This window comes from Trachinotus anak, unplaced genomic scaffold (assembly GCF_046630095.1).
Source record: "Trachinotus anak isolate AG129_WGS33_773 ecotype Australia unplaced genomic scaffold, CSIRO_AGI_Tana_v1 ptg000014l, whole genome shotgun sequence".
Lineage (NCBI taxonomy): Eukaryota > Metazoa > Chordata > Actinopteri > Carangiformes > Carangidae > Trachinotus > Trachinotus anak.
The window spans coordinates 14,752,234-14,771,667 of record NW_027273865.1 but is presented as its reverse complement, the minus strand read 5'-3'; the positions used below and the strand labels follow the sequence as shown (position 1 = coordinate 14,771,667).

At 38.9% G+C, this 19,434-nt stretch overlaps 1 protein-coding gene across 1 annotated transcript; it reads left to right on the top strand.

Annotated features, from left to right (window-relative positions):
• The first annotated feature begins 1,181 nt into the window (after nt 1-1,181).
• Nucleotides 1,182-10,073, top strand: gvin1l2 (GTPase, very large interferon inducible 1-like 2). Its single transcript, XM_071496864.1, has 4 exons — nt 1,182-1,336; nt 2,969-3,107; nt 4,309-9,337; nt 9,492-10,073. Exons 2-4 carry the CDS (start codon nt 3,065-3,067, stop codon nt 9,631-9,633), a joined length of 5,214 nt encoding a protein of 1,737 aa, XP_071352965.1. The 5' UTR covers nt 1,182-1,336; nt 2,969-3,064; the 3' UTR covers nt 9,634-10,073.
• Nucleotides 10,074-19,434: the final 9,361 nt, after the last annotated feature.

Here is a 19,434-nt window from a genome sequence, read left to right as displayed (position 1 = left end):
ACTTAATGAATTTAACTATTAATGAATAGATTTGGTCAAGATCCTCCAAAGCCCTATTCCAAAAAATACGTTGTAGTATGTTCCGAGCAATCAAAGGGATTTTTCACTACCTGGTTACCTGCTGGCTCTCTAATAAATCAATTAATAAAGTTATTAGTTGAAACTTGTGCATATTTTATAAACTGCCTTTTATTAGAAAGTACCAACATATAAAATTTGGTAAGTGTGTCTGCTTTCTTTCGATAAGAATCTGATGTTGCTTTTAAATATGAATAGTATACATTTGAAAAAAAAATAAATTATCACAGCTCAAACTGCTAATCTCCTCTGCTCTCTTGTAATTATGATCATGCAGTTTTTATGTACTTTAGATAGTTCTGGTAGGCCCTTCACACTAATTCTGAGAACACTTCCTCCATATAAGAAGGCAAGAATGATGAAAAGAGGATTGCATCACATTTGAATCCACTCACATTTCAAATTGAAAACCAGCATTTCCAACTACATCTCCTCGGTCTAGACCGAAAATACAAATAAGGACATATATCTGGACAAATCATGAAGGTTTTCTGCTTTTGTGGCTGTCTGCAAAACAAATTTCTTTTGGGATAATTAAGTGGAAATTGAAGAACAGGATATTGTATCTAGGATCAAGTACTCTCCTTCATTTGAATTTCTCTCTGGAACAATTGTCCACTCTTATCATGACAGCAATGTGAACTTGCTCTGGAGTAATGAAACTAGCTCAACATCTTATTAATTAAGACGGCCAGAGTAAAACAGTTATGTCACAGGGGTTTCTAAGAAAAGGAACTTATGGCAAGAAGAAAAAGGCTGTCTATGAATAAAAGGAAGAGTCAGTATGCCAGCTATCTGTACTAATCAGATATATCTGAGACATCAGACATGACTAAGGGTTTGTGTGCGTCATTGTCTGGGGCCTTGCGTCTGACTCCTGTAGACTAATGATAACACTTGGAATTGTGCTTGTGAATACATTTCACCAATACATTGCACTGTGAGTAGCTGACGCTGACTGCTATTATCAAGTTTGAGTATCAGGCTTGCCATCTAAAGAATTTTTACATAATCACTAGTGTCATTTGTCCACTCTTCCCTATGTTTCTTGGTGTATGCTGTAAGTCTGTGCAATATGACTGATGTTCATTTTGTACTTACGGGATCAGATAGAGGTGTAGGATGGAATGTGTCTCATGACTGGACAGACAGGTATAAGAGCTCCCCTGACAGACAGAGAGACAAAGCCTCCTGGTTACTCGTTAAATGTGAAGGATACTCATTTTTTCTTACCAAGCAATTGTACGAGGACAAATAGGTAAGAATGTTATTATTTTAGTAAGACAAATAGAACATAGGCACTATCACAAAGATAATTAACTATTTGCATTAGTAGCATTAATGTGTTTGTATTATTTAAGAGATTATACATGAAACAGCATACGTATTTTATGAGGAGAAATATTTTTGTGCAGATGGATAGCTGTGTGCACATCAAACACTACTGTATATTTAGGGTTGAGGATGGCAGATTCAGTGAAACTAAAAGCAGAGTATCCACACACTGGATTACAGCTCCTGAAATTTGTCAGACTTAACAGGCAATATTTTTCTTGTTTTTTCTCTTTATTCCCAATGGAAATATTTATTGATCATATGGATTATATGAGCAAGGCAATACAGGTAATACTTTAAAACAAAGGTGTTAAAAGAAGTAATAACTCAGGAAATAATTACAGTAATAAATAGCTAACAAGTTCCTGACTCAGAATAACTCTAACAATAACACTAGTAGAATAATAATAATCAAGGACAGTAGAGTAAAATAGTCATAAGCTACAGAAGAACAGCTAGCTCGTTAATGAACAAGGGTATAATACTTAGTTCCGAGCATGGACACTTAACACTTAATGAATGCTCCCTGATGAACTCACAAAACCAGCAATTAATGATTAACTAATTAACTAATTTGTCAATTGAAGTATAATTGCTCAAACTAAGAAATCATTATTACTCACTTAGTGTTAATCTACCTGTAGTCCTTTAATGGCACAAGTGCCATCATTATGCAGATTACTTTACCTTATCATTCAGATCCGTATCATTATGAAACACAAGTGGGCCCCTCAGATTTATATGTACTAAACTACCTTAAGTTAATATAAAGTAAATCTAGCCCTACCTCGACCAGCTACAACAGTAAAATGCTAATTGCACTTTGTTGCATCAGTATTGACAATCTAATGATAATAATGCAACAATCTCAGGGGACATTTTACTGCAAAATCCAAAGTGACTTACAAGTGAGGGACATCACTAAAGCTTTAATTTGGATACATTTTTACAGATAATATTTCTGCCCTTTTACTCTACCTTTACTTGCAGCACCTTTACTTGTAGTGGAATATTTTTACATTGTCATAATGCTCCTATTGTGGTAAACTCTACTAAGTTACATAACTTAAGGTTGTTAACCTTATTTCCAACTATTTCTAGCTGCACATTGGTACTATTCCAGCTTTTCAATAATGAGGTATGGCCACTGATCACAACTTGAAAGTAGTAAAACTCAAAACTATTCCAAAGAGCTGTGAGCTTTGAACTGTAAACTAAGGGGTAGTCACCTTATTTCTGAGCTATCAGAGCAGTGCTTTATCTTTCTGACAGTGTCCTGTACTAAGGAGAGGCTATGACATTGGCATATTATGTTCAGCCTGTCATGGATCAAGTTTTATTGTTGTGAAAAGCAAAATCAAACAGGGCGGAACAAACCAGTCTCTTCTGTACTTTCCACAATAAACAGTCCCCTGAGATTTATGTAAGTAGGTCAATAAAGGGAAATACATGTGGTATACATTGTTTTAGGCCAAGGAAACTTGCAGGTACTTTTGATTGTGTTGTGCTGCCTTTTGTATTCCAGTAATGTTTTTGTTTAAATTTTTAATCACAGGGTTCCAGTCAACACTCCACATTATTAGCGATGTGGCTGACCACAAGAAGAAAACTCATATAACACAGAGACGAAAGACACTCAGCTGGAATTATCATGTCAGTTAAGCTTTCTAAGAGGCTGAGCAGCAAGAAGAAAAGTATGTTTTCTTTTGTTTTTCTGGGGCTGTGGCATTATAGATATATGTTTGGACACACACACAAAAAAAATCTGTTTACCTGAATATGGTTTGAATATTCATATAGTGAAAATGATTATATGGCATTCCTCTTTTTAAAGAAAAAGTAGACACCTTTGTGGCCAACCATGTTAAAAGATTTTCCCTTTAACTTTTTCTACATTATTTCGTTTAATAGATTAATATGTAAGATTAATTGATAAAAACACCTACCTAACAGAAATGGCTACAGGGAAGAGTAAATGATAAAAAGAATGATTCAGAGGCTGTGCCAGTAGAGTGCCATTTGGAAACCCCAAACACATTTAAAATCCAAGCTAAAATGATTTGAGGACTCTGAATTTGCCTTAAAGAGAATAATTTTTGTATCTGTTATCTATTGTGATTATCAGTAGGGAATTTCCTGATTTGTCCAGACAAATTGGGTTTTCCCCTAAAACTAAACTAATCCAAATAGAAATTTACATTCTACCAGCCTGAATGATTTGGCTAATAATGCTAAATGAGTGCTAAAAGACCATGAAATCTAATCATGTATCAACTATTTTGGGAGGTCTGTTCATGCCATTAAGGAAGGCAGAAATTAATTTGGGAAGACCACTACAGAAGCTTCCCTTAACTGTGACAAACAAATTGAGATAAAACCTGCAGGTCAGAAGGGAAGTGCTTGGACAAAAGCACAGTTTTAATGAATGTTTTAATGTGTTTACTCATTAACAATAATTGGCAAGTGTAAAATCTGATGTTAATGGCACCATAGGATAGTCTGTTTAAGGGAAACATTGCTGTTTTGTTTGCAGGTGTAGCTGAGACCTTGAGCTCAAATGTAACGTCTAGTTAGCTACAGGGATAATGTACCTTTTCTTCAAATAAAAGTTAGAAGAAGTTAGTCATAAAAGTTAGTTTGACACAACAGCTGAAAACTACATAGCACAGATGACTGATTAATCAGTAGAAGTTCATATTTGAAGATGAAAATCATTTGTTTGTACTTAGAATTTTCCAAATTATAACCAGATCATTTGAACCACATCCTGCCAAATTAAGGAAAGTATTTGTTTTTTCCCTGATTGTTTAAAATTTAACTTTACATTTAACTGGATGAAACTATACTAGATGTAGCCAATCCACAGTTTAAATGATTGCCTTGTTTTTAAACCAGAACCTCCAAGAGACAATGCCCAGACAGAGATATTACAAAAGCTGGGCCTGGAGGCCTTCAGGACTGCACCACTGGACCCAGCATCTATGTTGGACATCTGCACTTGGACTCTGGAGAACCAAACTCCTCTAGACCTCAAAGATCTGCCAAAAGCTTTCCTCCAACGCCTTTGGCTGCTTAGCCCAGATGCCCGGAGTCCTTGCTGCAAACCTCCAAGTGATGTTCTTAGCAATGCCAACCAATCACCCCAGGAAATGATCAGTGGTTTTGGGGGAGAAAGCCACTATACCATCAACCCCCTTGATCTAGTTACAGCTGTCTTTATGTCTTCCAACACCTTCCTTCACCAAGAGATGACTGTACGCATGGTGCAATGCCAGTTTGCTGTGCCCCTGATCCTACCAAGCATAGATCCAGAAGAACCCAGCCACTTCCTTCTTTGGCCTTTGAGACGTGTTGTGAGCCAATGGACATCTCACTCTCTGGACAAAAACCGGAAGGCCCAAGAGGGGGATTTAGCAAGTACATACATGCCGATGATTTCTTGTGTTAAGCTTGGTCACTGTGGTGTCTCTAAGTCACAGGTACTCAACAACATTATAAGTGGACTCAAATCTTGCAATGAAACATTTCTGCACAAGGGAATGGATGGAGGACAGCTGCACCGGAAACTCTCCAATGGTCTGGTAGAGATTGCATGGTCTCTACCCACTGGAGACACTGCTAGAGATAATTTCAAGGTCCCTGTGGTCATCTCTAACCTACGTGGAGATGCCAGTACACATGAGAAATGCTTCAGCCTTCTATGTCAAGCTTCTTCGGCTGTGATTGTTTTCTGTGGGAATCTTAGGGAGAAAGAGAAACAACTTCTTGCTTCCTACAAAGATGTGGCAAGCAAGCTGATACTGATTGATGTTTCAGACACTGAGAAAAATGAGAACAGTGTAGTGGGGTTTGTTGGTCAGGACCTTGAAAAAGACATGGGGCTACCTGAAGGGTCAGTGCTGCAAGGGAAAGCTTTGAGTGAAGAGGAACTAGCTAATAGGCTGTCTGACACCCTGAAAGATCTGTTACCAGATAAGTTGAAACATGTTACACTTGAGGCAGCAGCAAAATTAGCAACGGAACTAGGCTTTACTGTAGATGAAGGGACAGTCTGTAAAAAAGCAATGGCCACAGTAGATGAAGTACTGAAAGGTTTAGATGAGGGGTCTGCTCAATTCAGGGAGAAACAGCTTCCTTTGCAGGGGCATTTATGGAGCAAACTGGCTGAAATAGAAAAGAAGGAGAGTAAACAGAGAAAAGGCGGAAACAAAATTGACTCCCAACTGCAAAAAGAACAGAAAGACATCTTGGTCGAGTTGAGCAGCTACAAAATGACCCCAGCAATGAAGATTTTCACTGATGCTCTTTTCACAACAGATAAAATGGCGAGAACTTATTTCTTAAATTGGTTGAGGCTCAAGCTTCAGCTGAAGCAAACTGAAAAACAAAACAGTCCACAAGATCTATTCACAAATTTGCAGACAGAAAAGAAAGATGGCATGTCTGAACACTCTGATGAGCTTGAAAATGGAGCCAATGATGAGACAGAGGACAGTGATAGCTTCTGCACAGATTCTACATTTGAAGAAGATCAAAATGAAGAGCCTGTAAATACTGAACTGCCAGTTTCTGACCAACAGTTTGGAATAGAGGAACAGTTAGACCATGTTTTGCACAAGTCTACAGATGCAGGCATAGAACTACAGTCCGAACAAAAAAATCTTGAGCCCACACATGATCCAGTCATAGAGCAGCAGTTATATATGATGTCAAATGAGGCAGAAATTCAAGAAATAACTGAAAACAAAGTCAGTTTTGAAGAACAAATTTCAGATCCAGTCTCTGAGAATGAAAACTGTCATTTGGAGTCTGGAGAAAGTGGAACAATGAGCTGCCAAGGGACACAGCAAGATGAACCAGAGATGACACTGCCAACGTCAGATTTGACTTCTGCTAAACAACAAATGTGCCCAGATGCTTCCTTTGAACCTCAGGTAGACAAGTGTTCACAGCTTTTTGAACCTGATCCATCTATGCTAGGGCTTGAGCACTTTTTGCGTGAGATGGGCCTAATTTTTGAGTTAACACACATCAACCCCGGTAGTGGGAGCCATAATGTGTTGCGTCTTCCCAGCTTGGCTGCAGATATGCTTCTCTATGGGATTCCACTTGAACTAATGGATGGAGATGCCTCAAACATTCCCATCCGTTGGCTGGGCTGTGTCTTTGCAGAGCTCAAACGCCGCCTTCCTCAAGAACAATGCAGGACCCGAGTGTTAACAAACCTTGGAGTACATCATGCAAGGAATGCTGAGGTTCTTTCAGCATTATTTGGGGTAAAATTCCATGAAGGAAGGAAAAGATCTACCAGAGGGGTGTACATGGTTGCCCTCTGTCTCCCTGATACCCTTAGAAAGGACTTGGAGTGTGATTTTCTCTTGTTAATTGATGTAGAAGGTCTCTGCTTAATCTCTCAAGACAACAAAATAAATACCCAGATCCATGACAATGAAATGGCCACTGTTGCAACAGGATTGAGTGATGTTTTAATGCAAAATATCTCTTCACATGCAAGTTCTGAGTTTGAAACAGACTTCACTGTCATAGTCAATGCTCTCCTACGCATCAAAGAATCTGGCTCCATGCCCATCTGCCAACTCCTAGTCCACAATGAAGGAATAAATGGCTTACTACAAGCCTCACAGTTAAGGCGTGTTTCTGAGATGCTTCAGACTGAGATTGGGGACAAAGGAAATAACATTGCTGATAAGCAACATACAAAAATCACAAACTGTATCGCCTTTGTCAAAGGGCCGTGGTCCAATACATCTCTCTCTGAACCAGTTGACACACAGTATTGTAAGACTGTGTTAAGGCTTAAGAAAAACCTGTTTGGGGCACTGAAAAAATGTGCAGCTAAGTCTGAAGCCACAGGTCTGCCAGAACTTATGATCCGTTTGTGTGCTGTTTGGGAGGCAGTGAAAGCAGAATCTTTTTCAATTGGTCTGCAAAATACTGACATAGCTTTAGCATTCTCTTTATTGTGCACAGAGCTTTCCCAGTGGGAGGACAGTTTCCTGGAGCACATGGACACCTGGCTTATGGGGGCAACACAGAAAATCGCCACCACAAACACAAAGGCTTTAGATCCTGCAAAACAAAATGACCTTCTGAGTGAGCTGAAGGATGAGGCCAGAGAGGAAGTCAAAACAGAGGTGGACAAACTCAGGTCAAAAGTAGAGGCCTATTTGATGAAAGATGACCTTTTCAAAGTGAGCACTGAAAAATTCATGCCAATTCTAATGAGCAATATGAGTGACCTCCAGGAGCGAGTAACGGAGGAGATAATACAACGATTGGAGACAATCAAAGAGAGCGATTGCTCTGCCACACAGCTGAAAAAATTTGAGACCTTACTGGAAAAAGAACAAGAGTCCAAGTTGCATGCACTGGTAGAGAACCGCAAGTCAAACAAAGTTCTCCTTCAAGATGCAGAGCTAGAGGAGGAATTTGAGAGCATGTGGAGTAAGATGTTGTCCAGTTTTGACTTCAGGCCTTCAGAGACAGATGATATAAGTGTAAGAGTGACAGATATTCTGAGACAGAATCTAATCAGTCGTGGTCTCGAGAAACACATGAAAAAAATTGAAGTCATCGGCAAAAACAAGATATCTAGCTTCCAAGTTTATGATGAGCACTTTGGATACCGCAGCAGATTAAAGCACATGTTTGAGGACAACAACAGATTACAGAGGTTAGCAGCTCAAAAGCTGGCAAGCAGTGTGATAGAGGAATACAATCAGTTTGTAGCAGATAAATCTAGCTTAGCGGCAGATTTCTCTGACAGCTACATTACAGAACTGTTGGCAAATGTTGAAAAAGCTTTAAAGGAAAAATCTATGGAAATCAGATCAGCTTTTGAAGTGGACCTGAAAGTGTACCTCTGTTGCTCTGCATGCGAAGACTTCCAAAAACTTCATGACCGCTATGCCAAGGACAGAGAGCTTTTGACATGTATCACTGCAACCAAGAGTGCATACTTGGCGGAGTTCATCTACCAGTTCAGGAAACGAGACGAATGTCAGAGGGTGGCCCAAGCATTCACCTCCATGGTCATCAAACCTACAGTGTTGGACTATATCTATAGACCACTGGGGACACACATCATAGAAGAAATCCAAGCTAAAGAACAGTATCAGTCCCCACATGCCTTCAACCAAAGCTTGCTGGAAGAACTAATTAAGGAAGATAGCTTTGAAAGCTTCCTGGAATACTTGCTTTCCTATGACAGCTTCAGACTGAGGAGGATCCAAGAGACAGTGGTAGCTCACCTATCTGAATCAACCCACTTGGATAAATGGAGGCAACACAGACTTGGAGAAATTGTGGGAAACATTGCAGCAGCAATGAGCCAAACGGCAGAAGGTACAAATGGAGTGCTGAGTGATACAAAACCACTTCTGGAGAGAGTGTGCCTCACTTTAGAGAAAGATGGAGATATGGATGTGTCCAGGGACTTTCTGGATGGACCCCTCTTCAGTATCACCACAGAATGGGATCGTTTTGTCACATGTTTATTGGAGTTACTGGCTGAAATGCGGTTGGACTTTGCCCAGGAGTTCTCCCAAAATCAAGATATCTCCCAACTTCTTAATTGCCTTCCAGTTCAGCCCCAACTCTACCTCTTCAACAAAGTAAAAGGCTGTGACAAGCAATGTCCTCTCTGCAGAACACCCTGTGACGTGGAGGAAATAGGGCATGAGGTGCACAGGGCTCTGATCCACAGGCCCAAAGGCATGCTGCCTTCTGACTCGAGTTCTGTGCCCTGTATCAGTTGTCATGAATGCATGATCCAGGGTAACACAGCCCAGAATAAGGACACACAGAATACATCTGTGGCAGAAACTGACCTCCATTCCCTCTATCCAGACTGGAACATCTCCCCTGAGGACCCAAACAGCCAGACGCCCAGTGCTTACTGGAGGTACTATGTGTTTTATTTAGACTTGAATATTATCATGTGAAATTGTAAAATGTTTCTATCATATAATCTGTATGTATTATACAGTATATATACAGTATATATCTGTCCACACGTGTTCCTCTATGAAATTAGCTAAATATTCTTTAATTTGCAGGTATGTGTTGGTGAAGTTCAATGAGAAGTTTGCAAAGGAATATGAAAAGACACCAGCAATTATTCCTGAGGAGTGGAAGAAGATCACTGAGGAGGAGGCTTTAAGCAGTCTGAAGGAAGCCTTCCTCACTAGACAGTGGTGATATAAGGACTGTCCTGTGCTGTGTGTTCTCTTTATCATCACACACATGAAATTTTATCGATCAAGTTCAGGTTTGATCTTGTTTTAGAAGTCTTACAATTACCAGTGATGTTGATAGTGGTGATGATGGAAAGAAGATTAATCATATGAACCATTCTTTCAAAATACTGATGATGACAGCTGACTTTTTTTTTTATTATTTGCCGTTTTTTTAATCATTTCCCTAATAAAAGTGTCTTTTCTGTTAAAAAAAAAAATGCTTTTAAAATATATTGTAAATGTTTATCTCACTCTCCTGCTTCCTGAGCTGACCAACAAAAACTTTATATTAAAATAGAAACTGTTAACTTTTTAACCTTTATATCATTGAAAAATTAACATTAATTTATTGGGATTTAGAGAAGGGCAGAAATGTAGAAAAATAAAATACTTCAAACTCCAGCAGTATTTTACAGTATCTCAACTCCACTTGTTCTGGGTACTAGAGTGGGTACTCACTTAGAGTATCCACTCCTATTAGCTTTTGTTTTACATGCAGACATGTTATGACACTGCACTTTTACTTCACAGGTTCACACTGTGTTACAATATTTATGGGAAACACAAATTATAAAAAAAATAAGTGAATAGATTAAAATGACAAATAATAAGAAACTACTTTGCAACATTTTTATTTCTTGTTTGCTTCATTTGAACACCATCACACCTGCTAAAATTAGCTCCACATGTTATACCACAGCAGATTGTGTTCTGCAGATAGTCCTTTCAGAAATTATATTCTGCATTTAACATCCATCTTTCTTTCCAAAAAACCCTATACAATTATAAAACTACAGGATAAAGCATCCAAAAGTAAACAACATGAGATCATGTGCATCCCACACATTCTCAGACAGTTTCTGCCACACTATCACCATCAAACTTTCTTGAAATATTTTATCTTGTGTAATGGTGGCATGAAAAACTTTACAAACATGATATGTCTCTGCATCACTTTATAAACACACTTACCATGATAAAGGTTACACGTTGTAACTCTTCTTCTAGAAGCACAAACAGGATCCTCTAATGTGCATCATCAATGTGACTGCTCACCACCTTGGAATCATGCAATGAAGTTTTCCTAAACCTGTTCAGCCAGGACGAACTTCAGGTACCAGATATAAACTTTAATTTACCTTTGCCTGGACCCCCCTGAGCATCAGTGAGAGTAGATGGAATGAAGTGGAGGGAAAAGTCCAATGGTGAAATCCACAAGAGGGCAATGTTGGATGGAGGAATCCCTGACGGATAAATCATCACTGAGATGTAAGAACAGAGGTCATTGGTTTGTATCTGTTTGCTGAACCTAACCTGGTGTTCCTTATTCAAATCGGCAAATCACAACCCAGCTACAAAACACCCAATCAGAATAAGGCTGCAAATCAACCAGTCAGAATGTGGTATGGGATTAGGGTTAGGCTGGGGTTAAAATGCAGCAGTACTAGCACTAAGAGTGCTACAAGGGGCATTGGCATGTCAGGGCCTTGAGTATTAAAAACACTATAATTGATTGGTTAAAATCCCTTCCGGGATAAATTAGACATTCAAAAACCAAGACGTTTCGTGAGAGGCCATGGACACAGGTAGGGCAGCAGGAATTCTAGTTATTATAAAACTTCTTCCGACTTCCACTGTCTCTCCTCCGGCTGTAAAATTAAAACAGGTGAGGCATTTTGATATTTATATAAGAATATAACAACCAATAAGAATAAGGGGCTAGGGTCAGGGTTATAAGGCTTGGGTTAGGGTTGGCTTAGGCTTACATGGTACAACGCTACAAATTGACCAGTAAGAACATGGATAGATGGATGAAGTCATTCATCCATCCATCTTGTTCATCTGTCTGTACCACTTGTAGTTTCATCATCATCATCATCATCATCATTTCATTCATAGAAATGGTATACTTAATTGTTTAATTTATTGACCAAAAGTATATTTGTGTGGATGTGCAAAATTTTACAGGTAGTTATTTTGTATCTATTTAACTATATATATATATTTCCCCTTACTTTACTAAAAAGATTGAATAGCTACTTGATAATACTTTTTACATGTGCAAACAGCAAAATAAATAATTTTTATTGTAGATATAAATGCCTTTTTGGAAGATACTTACATAAAAGTCATTGACAGTGACAGTGACTGGCGGTGACTCGACAGATCTCCTCAGACAGGTCACAGTCTGACAGCAGAGGTCACCTCTGGTCTTTAGCTTGGATTCTGAACAACCACGTGACCACAAGGATCTCAGGCTACATGTGAAGGCTTGTGAGGGTTTAAAGGCTCAACAGTTGCACAGTAGCAAGCCATGAAGAGCTTCAAAAATTGTAAAATATTTAAATGTATTCTTTAAATTTGCAAGAAGTGGTCATATTTCCTGTTTTTTAAAGCCTGGCAGATGAAATTTAAACACTCTGCAGTTGGTCTTAGGTCATCCTTGAGGAGCTGTGAGTCCCAAATCATGTTTCATTAGTAACTGTACCTGCCTTGAGTCACTTCTCCTCAGACTTTGAAATAAGGTAAACATCATAGGTTGTCTGCATGCCCCTTTATTCTACTTTTCACTTTTCTTTATGACAAACTTGGATAAATAAAAAGAAGTTCCATGTATTTTGAGCTGTTCAGTACAATAATTGACATTTTTTTTAAAATGTGCCCTCTATTTTCTTCTGCCAATTCCTTCCTATGTCAATACAGTGTTCAACCTATATGAACTACATACATACATGAATCTAAGCACAAATGTAACTTATTTTTATTGCCCCTAACCCTAATTTCTTGTTTTTTATTTGTTTTTGTTTTGTTTATTGTTTGTCATCACGTCCTGAATTAACCACTTTGGTACATTAACATTGCATTACATAATATTTTACCACAGTATATACTGACAAACATGAGAAGTCTGTGACATTCATACTGTAAAAACTAAATGGCATAGTCTCGCACACACCTACACAATACTATCCCAGCAGTGGCCTCCAATTCTTAGTTAAATGGAACCTGCAAAGGTTCTCCCCAAAGAACCAGCTATGACTGGATTATACTGTATATAGTACAATCAGGACAGGAAATGTTTCAAATCATTTTGCTGGTTGCTGTTTTCATCTGACATTATTTAGCAGCTACTTTAACCAATGTCTATCACATTTTTCAGTTTATTTTTACCCATGAATGACCATCTCTAAATTTGTCTGTTCGGATGAATAATCACAATATGGGCCAATCTGCCTTGCAGCCAAATAGAGAAAACAAAGCTTTGCACACAGCAGTATGCCATGAGCAGCAGATTTACAGACCAGTGTGAAAATAAATGTAAAATAAATCCTTTGTACCTGGCAGATCAATTAAGCCTGCCGCTCTGTATGTTGCCTGGGCAAACCCAGAGGAAGCCAAACAACAGTGGGATTTAAATATTTCCCAATATCTGGTCACAGGGTTAAAGGAATAAATATCTGTTAGGTAGGTAGTCGTCTCTGGTGATGTCCTTTTGCAGCTAAAAGTCGTCAGGATTCACAAAGGCACCAGCATTCAAAATTCACAAATATGGGGTTAAAATTCATTTTTTCCTGTTTTCATTTTAAATGTCTCATTTCAGGTAACAATGTTAAAAACAGTTTTAATAGTAATTACTTATTAATAAACAGGCTTATATGTACTAACGTCAAGTAGAACAGTCAGATAAATCCAGGGGGGCTGAAGCAAGAGCAGGTAATGAAGCAGGATGCAGGTCAAACACACAAACAATCAGGCAGATAACTAGCACTGAGGATGGCCAAAGCACATACAACAGAATGGAAACAAAAGCAATCTGGCGAAGGGTGGCTAAAAGCTGCACTCATTAGTCAACTGACACAGGTTGAATAATGGAAATTTAGGTCACACCATTAACTGAGAATTGTCACCAAAGCTAAAGGAATCCTGCAGGAAATAAGATTTTTAGGATGGTCATAAATATGTGTCCATGTGTGTGTCCATACTGAGGCCTGTTGTATGTACTGAAACAAAGTTTAAACTACAAAACTGTTGTAGCAAAACTCCAGCCTTTGAACACCATTTTAAAAATAACTAGCTGGCAATCTGAATCTCCAACGCATGGCGTGTGTGAAATATCCCTTACTCATCATTCAAAAACAATGCATCTGAGATTCAAACCATTGAAATAACGTGTAAAAATGCCTGTATGCAAGTGTGTACAGTAATACTCCCTGGTCAGTGCTATTAAGATGATCGTTTATGGTCCCATGCAACCACCCAGTTTTTTCAAAAGGGTTATCATTCTGTTTTTTTTTCACTCCAAAGATAGTGTACTTTTAATAGGAACAGGTATTTTGTCACAAATCATTGCATTGGTAAATTGACCTGATGATGCTAGATGAAAAGTCAGTGGGTCACCAAAATGTTAACAGGTTATCATGAGGGGGGCCTGAATCTGTGAACCAAATGTCACCGAAATCCAACCAATAGTTGTTGAGATATTGCCATCAAAACCTCAAAGGTGAATCACATGGTAGTCATTAGGACTCATCATCTGGGGACAATGAATAGATATAGAGATATATTTCACAGGATAAGTGAAAACTTTGACCTGCTGGTGGCACTAGAGTTAATGTCAGGAGATCACCTTCAGGATTCATCCTATGGAAACCATAAATATCAGTGCCAAAAATTCATGGCAATCTATTTGAGAGGCAGATGAACAACTGACTGAACAAAACAGACATAAAACACTATTTTGGGCAAAACTGTGAGAAAGAGCAAACATCACCATGACATACGTATATACTGATGTTTATGAATCACTCGCAGCTCCCTTGACTCATTTCACTTCTTATAGCCTCAAACAAGAAACAAGATGCACACACATATAAACACACACAGATAATGGAAGTAGAACAGATGGTACACGATGGACCACAAAGCAACTCATCTCTGTCTCATCTCGCATGAGTTTGCAGAGTGACCTTCTGCATCGAAGAGCAGGAAGAGTGACGACAAAGGGAAAAAAAGACACTTTCACAGATGTATCGTGCATTTATGATTTATGATTTCAACCAAATTGTAAAAACTATTGGTCTTCATCTCTTTCTTCTTCTTCTTCTTCTTCTTTTTTTACAGTGAGCTATACATTAGTCCTTAAACTATACAGGCTACAATGCCTCCTTTAGACTTCTGCTTGTGAATGATATTGGATCTGTGAGGACCTATATGTAAGTTTGAGGCAGAACAATTAAGTACTGCAGTCTGTCACACTGACACCTCAAATTGCTTCAAAAGGGACGTCAATATCAGGCTCAGTCTCTGTTAAGGTGTTTGTAGCACTGACAGATTTTCACCCCTGACTCTGACACAAATAGCCGCCAATCAAGCGTCACCACAAGATGCATGTAATACACAGCTTTAACCTCCTTAGTCTGGTGAGTGGGAGTGAACAGATTGACTGATAACACAACATCGTCTACAAACCTACCTACTATGGGGAGTTATAAGTGCCTACCAGTTGGTTTTCATACTAAGCTATGAATGGAAACCAACAGCTGCCTGAAAGGTAGATAAAACTCAGAAAACATATCTTTCTGGAAAATTGTCAGCAGCAATGTAAAGTATGCACATTTACACAGAAAATGGACAAAATATACAAAAACACTTAAATTGTTCTGTGCATATCAACGAGATATAATGCAACTGCTTTAATAAGAAACAAATCAATAGTGAGCACTGAGTTGTTGGTCTATGGGGAAAACTGGTCAGTGGTAGTGTTTGAAAAAACAAAATCTTCACAGATCTCCATGTAGTCCAGCTGTGATTTAGCCCACCTGTCAAACATGGACACTTTCCACAATTTCGAGCAGCAAAAAAATACATTTAAAAGGTCAGGATACAGATAAAAATATCTGCAATGTCAGATTATTTTAAATCAGAAAATGACAGGAAACTTGTAGCAGCTGATATGCCAGTGTTTCACAAGGCAGTAACAGCTCCTCTCAACGTGGCCAATACAAGATGTTACTTTGTTGAGGCTGTGTGTCCTGTAAATCAGAGCTCTCACAGCTGGCCACTGTCATACCAGGCGAGAATAAACACAGCAAATAGTGCCTGAGCTAACAGAAGCATTTGAAACGACAGCAGATCTCAAACAGAGTCTAACTGACATAAGGCTTAATTTGTCCAGTGGGTCACTGCTCTTTCTGTCCCCAACTGGCTCCAGCACTGACTTGTTGGACAAAAATTAGCTGCAGCTTTCAGTGAAAATTGAACTGTCATTCTAGGAATCTGGCATTGGTAGAAGAGCTTGGGGGTTAAACAAGCAATTTTACTCAAAGGGGAAGTACTGTATGTGTCTGCTATCTAGATTGAAAATGCAGTACATGTTTAAAAGACCTCAAGCATTTTTTTTTCCCTTCTTCTTTTTTTCTTTCAGTTGTGGCATAGACTTGTTTGCACATGTCTGTTGCAATATTTGTTGTCATGATTACCACATGAAGCCGGGAGCCAAAACATTAATGTATCAGCCATTTTGCATCATCTTTGTGGTTTTTCTAAAGAAAAAACAGATGAGCATGAAAACGCCTTTTGTGAGCACAAGGCAGATGAGCTGTGTGTTTTCACATCCTGTGAGGGTGGCATCAAAGCATGAATCAAGATAACCTTACACAGATCATAGCTTTTCATGTGAAGCTCACTTGATGCTCACAGAGCTGTAGCATCATTAAAATTTTCCTCTATTTGTCATCTTTTCTGTCTCATACATTCTCACGCACCGTTTTATATCCATATTGTCTTATTATTTTCAATCAAGACATCTTAATGTCACTAAAAGTGCTTCATCTTTTTCTTGCTCTTTGCTAAAATCAATAGAGCACCATCCCTCTGCTTTCACTTCAACCACTAATCCTCTTCACATGTTCACCTCAGTTCTCTCTCTGCCTCATCATCTCTTTCCCCGCTTCCATCTCTACAGCATTCCTCCTTCCTGGAGGGTGGCTCACATTCATGCAGACATATGGAGGTCAGAGCCAAGATGGGATGAGCTAATCTACCATGACTGTTTGTCGCTAAAGGTGTCTGTAAGGGGCACTGAATCAAAATTAGACAGACTGTGACATTTAGTGAGGCAGATGTACTGCACTGCTGCACCCTCAAAGCATCAGTTCAATGGTAATCAAAATCAAAATGTTTCAATACACTGTGTAATAACCTGGTTTTGTAATTTAACTTTAAATGCAGGAAATAAAAAAGCAGCATCTGTTTCACAAGTGCAACAACAAAAATCAAATATACACACTTCCATTTTGTGCCACCCACTCATTTACCCTAGCCCACCTCAGAGGGAAATAATGCACTTTTTTACTCCACTATCTAAGGTTATAAGATACAATGCTGGTGGTGGTGACTGTTTTTTTGCCAAGAGTTTCAGCCATCGTCACATTTACAATACACTGAGCAGGGCTGCTTCTTCAGGGCAGACTGGACCGTGAAGTGGCTCGCTATCAGAAAATGACTAGAGGGTCTGGGGAGACAAGCTGTCAGCATGCTAACAATTGAAAAGAAGAAGTGAATGACATAGAAGCAAAATACAAGTTAACACTGGCGTTTTCCACTACTGGTGAATCTCTTGTGAACAGCTGTTAATGTGAATGTTTGCTATATTACAGTAGCAAAGCTTACAAACAGCTCTTTTAAACTTTCCAGGTTTTATTTGAATAACTACTGAGGGCCAAAGGAAGTGAAATTATCCAGTATTTCACAAAAGGACTTAGATTTGGGAAAGGTCTCACGACCCCTCAGATTGGGTCCTTTGGAGGGGATTTGATCCCTACATTGGGAACCACTGATCTAAATACTTAGGGAAATATCTGGCTCTTTAGCTGCTAAATGCTCCACTATGTCCACCAGCTGGTCTCTAACTTTGTCTAAACAATGAGCTGAAACTCAGTATAATCGCTCTGTATAGCTGAGGGGTGCTGCAGATTCAGGTGATCACCATGAGTGACCCCTTTCACTTTGTCACATCGTTTCCCCATTATCATTTGACACTTTGTTGTTAAAAAGGTATTGATTACAGATGTAGAAATAAAAGGTCTATGAGTGCTGCAGTGATTGATGCTGCTGTGAGTGTTCAGCTGTCTAGATATCTTAAAGCCAAAACCAATATATAGTAAGGTTCACTGGATACACACACACACACACACACACACACACACAGACATTTGCATGCACGCGCACTCTCAACCAATTAATATACAGTACCTCTATTAAAAACACTTGCAGTAATTTCACAGACAGTCAATCAATTACACAGATCGCTGTGACACGCCGATGACAAGGTTCAATAAATGTCGACTTATGCCTCAATGCCTGATTGCTAAAAGCTTGCTTATACATCTGCAACTATAATTATTCATACATTAGCCATATAATTAGTCTTATAGTTGCTGATGTATGAACACATGTATCAAACATTTTACATTTAGGGGTTGGGAAAGTAAAAAATTAGCTGGTTCACAGCTAAAATGTGTGACTGTTTGATGCTTGTCAAACAACCAAACCTGTACTTCTGATGCTCTGTGTTTATTTTTGTACTTCATCTTTAAGACATGCAGCTGAACATCTCCTGAATACCTCTGCCTTGTCATGCCCCTTCTCTTTGTGAGCTTTCCACAGTGGCTAGACAAACCAATCAAACATTCAGTTTTCATTCAGGTTCCAACAAAAAGGTTCTGCCACACAGAATTCCTTTGAAATACAGCAATCCATATCTGCTGCTTTTCCCTAACTGTGTCTTTTTACCCGCATTTTCATATTCAGAGCTCTCAGGGGTTTGAAGGATAGTGTGTTCTATTGAGTGGTCTATCTTGTATTGAATTGGTGCCTCTAACTGATGTGAAATGAGTGTAAAGGACAGAGCGGATTTCTGAGCTAAAGTGTCAGATCCTCATCACACAGTGGTGATAAGAAGCAGCCTTTACCACAGAGAGAAAGAGCCAGTAACCGAGAGGAGGAAAAACAGTCTGAACATTATTTGATGCTACTTTCATTGTCGATGTGTCAGCAGGGGTTCCTCTGAGGGGGCATTGCACTACAAAGGGCAGATAAATTGGTAGGGGAGTGACGGTATGTGACATTACAAGTGCTGCCTGGTGTGCAGAAACTCAGCCTCACGTGTATGGGTTAATTTTTTTTAACCCATGCTTGTAGATTTTGTGATTGGAACTGATTTGACATGAAGAAATAATTTTTTGTTATTAATTGGTAAATAATACTTCAGTCAACACAAGTGTTTTTGAGCTTCCTTAGTTATATCTACCATGTCCATTTGGGTATGCATCTACAATTTTTATGTATTCTTTGTTGCAATAATTGTGCATTTTCATCTTCCTCCTTACCCTGGAGACAAAACAGTAAATATGATTCTGCCCCTTTTTCATATGGTTTCTCATTTTCTCCCTCATTAGTCTTCAGGTGTTGGAGAATCTGCAGGCAAACTGGCTTTCATAAAGCAAATAGAATAAAAAATAATAATTGAATATTGCACAGGTGCCAGAAGATATACATGCTAAAGTGTGTGTTTTTGTGTATACATGTGACATGCAAATGTGTTTGGATGCAGACAAAATAAAGGAGAATAGGTGGGAGGAGACACAGCCTGGGAGAAAGGTTATGTGGGACCCTTTTCATTCTCTCTCCCTCTGTCACTCTCAGTGCAGAGTGAGGCAACACTGGCTCTCTGCCTGAGTCTTCATATCACTGTGGGCTGCAA

Bases quoted from the DNA above. Each gene is read 5' to 3' on its own strand.
- gvin1l2 (XM_071496864.1), top strand. From the start codon at position 3,065: ATGTCAGTTAAGCTTTCTAAGAGGCTGAGCAGCAAGAAGAAAA. The intron at 3,108-4,308 runs GTATGTTTTCTT...TTTTTAAACCAG, and splicing joins GCTGAGCAGCAAGAAGAAAA to AACCTCCAAGAGACAATGCC. The intron at 9,338-9,491 runs GTACTATGTGTT...TTTAATTTGCAG, and splicing joins ACGCCCAGTGCTTACTGGAG to GTATGTGTTGGTGAAGTTCA.